The following is a 7,142-nucleotide window of genomic DNA, read 5'->3' on the forward strand; positions in this document are numbered from 1 at the left end:
CCGCCGCCCCCCCGGGCCCCACCTGCCGGAGCGGAGGTGTAATGGCAGGGCACCCCCCCAGCGGCCACCCAGAGCCAGGGTGCCCCGCGGCGGTGGGGGGCGGTCCAAGGGACAGGGTCGCTCCGGCTGTACGTGAGTTGTCAGCCCGGGCAGGGCTGAACAGTCTGAGTGTGCCTTTAGGTCCGCATTCACTTTGTGCGGAAGGAGTTTCTGGACGGTGGGAGTTTCTGGGCGATGAACGTGTAGGGCTGATGCGAAGGTTCTAGGGCTTCCTACTGGAATATTTTGCTTGCCCAGAGAAGCTGTGGCTGCCCCATCCCTGGAGGGGTTCAAGGCCAGGCTGGATGGGGCTTTGAGCAACCTGATCTAGCGGGAGGTGTCCCTGCCCATGGCAGGGGGGTTGGAACGAGGTGATCTTTAAGGTCCCTTCCAACTCAAACCATTCTATGATTCTGTGATTTTGAGGCAAAATTACCTTTCTTATAAATGCCATTTTTCATCTTTTTCAGTTACTAATTGAATCTGTCATAAAAATAATTTAATATGCAATACTGGAATTTTATATCTGTTGCATATACATATGCATTATATGTATGTGTGTCTGTGCCTACTTAGCATCCTTACCTGTAGGCAGAGGAACCTTATGCTTCTGTCTCCATTAATTTCCCTGCAGCACTCGGCAGAGGGTGAAGAGGAGTCAGCTTTGATACTTTTTGATACTCAGAAAGCATCTAGAAACAGCTAGACATTTCGTTCTAGGCAGGAGGGAAATGGAAGGAGTGTGTGTGAAGACACATCCTGAACTGAAGAAAAAAGGACTGAAAAGAAAACCAAGAGTAAGAATGCAAAGCAAATACCTCAGGAGCTCAATTGTAATTTTCCCTGCTGGACTATGAGTCAATATATCTTGTTGCCTGGTAGTAAACAGCTTGAGCTGTCTCTCCCTTAATTTATGGATTATTACGATTTACATAAGCATATTTTGCCAAAGCTGTGGGACAGCCTCTCTCCCACTTTTCCCTGTCACCTGTCTCAGCATAGCAGAAGCATTTCCTGCTCCACATGACACACTGCAGTTCTGTCTCATATGTCAGAAAAGAAGAAACTTGAACCATACAATAGAAAATACGTATCGACAGGCTGATAGCTTCCTACTGGGACAGACTAAATTCCACCCACAGGATGCTTCCTATGAGCTAGCCTAGGCCTTCAGATGTACCTTGCCTGTACAGATTGGTAGCCTCAAGGACATAAGTCAAATTTAGGCTGTCAGAATATGGCCAGGAGTGTTCTTCCCCACCTGGAGAATTCACCTACACATCCTCTTTATTGCTTCAGGTGTATTTTTACTGTACTGTTTTGGAGGTATTCCTCTCACTCCTGTCCATCTGTGTCTCTGCCAAGAAAGCAGCCTGCTGCAGGTTTGGTTGTGTCTCCAAGCTCTGATACACAACATCTGAGGATATGCCACCTGCACACCCATGTACTCCAGGTCCTTGTGCTAATCACAGTCTCGTCTGCCCTGGACAAAGTGAAACTGGGGTACATAGGTATGCATAACCAATTGGTCCCGTTACCCCTATTATTCAGAATTAAGAGTCTTACATCAGAGTATTGTACTTAAACTCACACCTACACCCACATGAATGATTCTGGAGTTTTGTTACTACATCCACATTGCTAAACAGGTTGGGGACAAGGAGCAAGGCTTAATGCTGAACCACTGATTCTCCATAATGCTAAATTGCCAGCAAGCTTTTTGGCTTACTTCTGGCCAAGGGCCACTAGCATCTCCACAGCAATGCCTAGGCACCAGGAGGACCTCTAGCTACCTAGCACACACAAAGGACTGCTTCCAATAGGAAGTTAGAATTGGGTCTCTTCCTCCTGTTCTAACACTATCCCAACAGGCTCTGCAGCCTCAAAGCCGTTCACTGTGTTCTTCTGCCGTGTCCCAAGGCATGTAACAAATCTTCTAGTTTCATACTATACAAACAACAGTTTTATCGGTCACAACAGAATTTTCCTGTTATATTAGATATTTTGACATAAAAAAGACACAAAACCCACAACAAAGTATTACTGCCACAGTGCAGTAGCCAGTCTAGCCACTTGGTCTCAGAGCCAGGAAACAGTCCCCAGCCCTGTTCTGTTTTGTGGTATTGACAGGGCCTATATGGCTTGCACCCAGGGCTGGCAAGGAGGCATCAGGCGCATTTTTACTCCACGTCCCTTCAAGTGAGGTAGGGCCTCCCATAACCCTGATATGGCAGATGAAATGACTCTGGTGAAAAGCAGCTGATATAAGTTCACACTGGCTGTCATAACCCAAAAATGAACAAGCAATTTCTTCAGGGGGAGCTTTCTTCCACCTAGACAGACCACGTTTCCTGAGTCAGGAGGGAGGGCAGCGTGGGAAGACCAGGCCATTTGTCCTCCCTCCCAGAGAGCCAGTTAGACCTTTGCAAGCAGCTGTGCCAGCTTCTGACCACCATCAATATGTCAATTCTGCTTCTCAAAATCACAAGCCTGCTCTGGGTTCGTGTATGCACCTCCCAGGCATGTAACTGTGGGCAATTCTCCATTGGTATTGACAGCTGGTGCACTCAACAGCAACACACAGGGAGTAGCCAACACATTTCCCTTCCCACCAGCCCCCTGCGGCAGTGTCATATTGGACATGGCTGTAATGGAAAGGTTAAAAGAAACCTTGTTGAAAAGAGATGAGAAAGGATTGGCTTTACGTTTAGACAGTGCCCAGGGCTGCAGTGGGACGAGTTTAGGGGGATGAAGAGCAGAAAGAGTGGTTGAAGCTGCATCTTTGCTTCCTCTTGTTGGCAGAACAGTTTGAGGCTATTGGCTTGGTGGTGGCATTTGACCTTGCTTTTCCTTCTCTGGTTGGGAGACCCCCCCAAGCTCGGAGTGTCTGTACATGGAATATGAAGAGGATGATGATATTTTCTTTGCAAAATGGATGAGCAGCTTCTGGGGCCACAACTTGATTGATGAGAATGAGAAAGAGGGTAGAGGCCACAAGAAACGTCAGACTCAACCCTTTAGTGAAAGGAGAGCATCCCTTCCGGTAAGAGCTGTGTGCAGTTTTTGTTCTGTGTGTGCGTGGTTTGTGTATAAATTTAAGTGCCATCCCCAGGGGTATGGCCCTAGAGATCTATGAGGGTGAGTATGGTACACCTTGCCCAGTAAGTTCGGTTTTTACTGGCAGCAGCTAGATGCTTTTTGAACTTAGCTGCTTGCCAGAGTCATGCCCCCGCTGCCTTTGGCATACAAGACAATTGGCAAACTCCAAGATAAGTGATGATAGAGCAGTAAAGTAAAAAGGGTGTAATAACTGCCTAACTATGTATTACAGTGTTGTTCTGTTTGCTAAGCATAACCTGGCAGAGGTAAAAACATTTTGGACACTGGCACACAAACATTGGCTTCAATGAGTCTGTTGTCATGTGTAAAACTACGTAATCCTGTATATATTCACAGGATTTGGACCTAATTCTGCAACTGTACCATCTCCAGGAAGCTGTATGCTTTACTCCCTGGGATTTAGCTGTTTGCAGGTGTAACTTCTAATTTAAGCTAGAGGATGTGGTCCCTCCTTGTTTAAAACCTCTGACTGAAAATTAGGATGCAACACACAATATTACACTGTGAAATATGATTTTAAGGGAGAAGCACGTTCTTGATTCTTAAACCAACAAAATAGTTGGGAAAGGGTCAGGGTTCATATGCAGAGGCAGTGTTTTAAGGCAGCTCACAACTGTCTAACCAATTATAAAAATGAAGTTAAACTGAAAGCAGCTGTTCCCAGTCTGCTCTTTACTTGAAGGCTGTTGCTTTTATTTCAGCCCTAAAAAAAAAAAAAAAAGTTTACGTGGTCCAAACCTCTCTCTCTTTTTCCAACTACATCAGTTGGCTTACCAGAGATATTATGTTCCCTTACAAACCATTTTTCACTTATATCCTTAGATCATTATGGCTGCAACAAAGCAAATGCTATTCTACTGGGGAGAAACAGTTAATCTTTCCAGACTTTTTCTGCTGTGCTGTGTTTTCAGTTTGCAGTTTCTTGTCCACTGGAGCTGCCATGTTCTAAGCTGTGTGATTTTTCATTTTCAAAAAATTTGGCTAAGAAAAACAAAACAGACCAAAACCACCTCCCTCCTCTTTGAATTCATGGATGGGTTAGAGAGGTAACCTTCATTCATTAGTTTCAAACTGATCAGCCACATTTGTTATTTGCAGTTATATTTCACCCCGGTCACAGATTGCAATACAAACTTTGAGCTAAAGCTGTGCTGATGGATTTCATCAGAATGCCCGAAAACAGAATTTTTATTAATCTTTTTTTAAATTAATGTTACTGTACTTTAATTTTGTCCTTCAAAGATCTACGCATGTGTGATTTCTTTAGGCCCTAATACAGACTGAAGTGTAAGAATGTACTTTAGATCACTGTCTATTCAGCAAGCTGCTGAACACATCTTTGTGTATATTTGTCTATTTTTGTGTGTATGCATATATTTCATTTGAAGCATGCTCTTATAATCAATTTGTTCAAAAGCTATTTAAATACTTAGCTAATAGTTATTCAAATACTTTGCTATAGTTGCATCCCTGAATCAACACTTAGAACTTGAATTGTTAGCTGTCAGAAAGAGAAGACAGTGACTTTTGACATTACTGTTCAATGAGCTAAAGTTATCCGGTACACTTAATTATATCTGGCCTTTACATTAATGCTCCACACAAATTTGTCTTACTCCAGTACTATTATCAAGAGATAAAAATTGCAACTGCTTTATTTCTCAGTGCCAGAAATTGACTGGAGGAATGAGAAGGGAAGATTTGTTTGGGGATTTTCTGATTCGGGGATAAATTTTGAGATGAAGCTTTTTAATTTGAAAATCTCTGACTACTTTGTAGTGAAGAGCACTAAAACATATTGTCTTAAACCAAATCTAGATGTTAAACAAATGGGCACTAGTAATTCCTTAGAAATACCTTCAGAAAGAGCATCTCCTTATTGGGAGCAACAACTTGCTATTTCCCCTGGATGTGTGTTTTTAACACATTTATTATAAATTATAACTACTGTAAGATTCATTATGACAAATAATAACTACTGTAAGATTAAAAACACTCCCCAGTGTTAGATAAATATTGTCTTCATTTTATCAGAACAGTGCTATTAATCAGGAGGATTAATAACTGAGATCAGACTGCATGTCTTCTGTAAGTTAATACCTCCACAGCAGATCACAGTGTACCCTTTCTTCTGTGTCAACATCATAAATGGAGATAACACCACTGTCCTGGTGAAAATAAAGTCAGCAGGTTCTGACTGACACAGCTGTTGGCGAAAGTTCCTCATGCAGATACAATGGTGCTGCCAGTCCACTTTGTCTCGTATCCAGGGCTGGTATATGGTGACTAATAATTTTCATTATTTTTTCCCCAATATCATAGTATACCCCATAAACATTACTGAGATGAGCTTCGCAAAATGCTTTTGCGTTTGTCATTCCCATTTTGCAAAGGGGAACACAGGATTATATTCATCCTTCATTGGATCATGGCAAGACAGGCTAAAATTTGCAACTCCACTCCCCTGAAAAGCATCAGCGTTGTATATGTTGCTGTGGGCCAACACTCATAGTGAAAACTGCCTGGGGAGAACCAAGTCATCTGTCTTAATTTCCTTTAGTTAACTTGTTCCCCTGGTAAACTTTAGACACATTAACTGTGGTACCTTTTTTGAAACCTCCAGATCCAACTTGCCTTGACACGTTGTAGTTATCCTCTATCATTTTGGTTCAGGAGAGTTTCTTAACTCCCAGGCATTTTGTTGTGGGGAAAATATAGGAGGCAAAGGAGCACTGATAAGAGTTTTACAACCCTATAAATGTATCCACCTTCAAGTAGACATTGCAGCTCACAGCAAAAAATTTGATAAGAAACAGCTGAGAGTGGGAGCAGAGCAACTGACTGCTGCTGAAGTTGCTAACATTTAAACTAATGTCAGACTGAACATCTACCACAATATTGTTACTACAGATTAGTTGGAGCCTAGGCCAAAACATTTTTAAGGAATATATGCATGGCTATAACCTTCTCAGAAAGAAAGCAAGCTGTGGGACAGCATCTGAATGTCAGATGTTCCAAAACATCCCTAAAGCACTGGGGTCATTGCGTAAACTTCAGCAAACAATGAACGCTCGTGCTGACACACTGGAGATTAATTTTCTTACTGACAGCTGTGCAAGCCCTCAGATCAAGCCCAAAAGGTAGAAGTAATTATCTTGTCTCCATCAGAAATTGAGAAAGAGACTAGGCAAATTATATTGACGTCTATTTCTTGAGGTGTTTCTGTTTGTATACTTTTTGTGTGTTTTAGCTGGGCAAAAGATTAACTGTTGTGTAAACAGATACACCAAACCTTTACACAAAGGCTCAAGCAGAAAAAGGGAGTACTAAAGGGAGGGAGAAACAACCCCTGAGAACATGCTCGGTGCTTGTGGCTTTCCCAGCGTTAGCCATAATTCCCCATTTTGATACAGGGGAGCATTTATCATTCCTCCTTCCCATGCCTTTTCCCTTGTTTCACCTCCTCATCGCTTTTCCAGTTTAAGAACTACTCAAGGGCAAATCCTATGAGCCAGAGACCAAGAGGAGTTCACTAAAGAAGCATCAGTTGTAGGCAATGTGGCAGCTGCTGGGGCAAGGACAGAAGCAGATAGCGGGGCTGTGCTCAGAGACCTTTGGCAAGGGAAGACCGTGGCGGTGGGTGGACAACAGAGTGTGCAGATACAGAGGCAATCTTTGTTGCCAGCAGCTGCTGAGACTTCAGGAGGGGAAGCATAAATTAAAGCAGTTTTCAGCCGTTCTTATTTACAATGTTACCAAGCAATCATTTTGGCACCTAATGCATGTATTAAATGCATGTATTAAATCTAAGAAACAGGAAGAAAGCCACATAGATTTATCTAAAATCAGTGCCAGATCTGCTTCATTGCTGAACTTCCTTTTATGACTTTCAGTTCTCCACAGAGTCAATCTTAAAATAGAAGAGTAAAAGAAGGCTAATGTACTCTGCTAGTTGTCACCCATGAAACGTTCATGGTTCAGCA

The 7,142-nt window shown here is 42.7% G+C and overlaps 1 protein-coding gene across 1 annotated transcript in view; it reads left to right on the plus strand.

Moving 5' to 3' along the window:
* The first annotated feature begins 2,842 nt into the window (after positions 1–2,842).
* The window catches only part of LNP1 (leukemia NUP98 fusion partner 1), a 9,345-nt gene continuing 5,045 nt past the window's right edge, over positions 2,843–7,142 (plus strand). Inside the window, exon 1 of the mRNA XM_009891625.1 lies at positions 2,843–3,082. Within this exon, the coding sequence (XP_009889927.1) occupies positions 2,933–3,082 (150 nt within the window). The 5' untranslated portion in view covers positions 2,843–2,932. The remainder of the gene's footprint in view (positions 3,083–7,142) is intronic.

Source organism: Charadrius vociferus, unplaced genomic scaffold (assembly GCF_000708025.1).
Source record: "Charadrius vociferus isolate BGI_N301 unplaced genomic scaffold, ASM70802v2 scaffold329, whole genome shotgun sequence".
NCBI lineage: Eukaryota > Metazoa > Chordata > Aves > Charadriiformes > Charadriidae > Charadrius > Charadrius vociferus.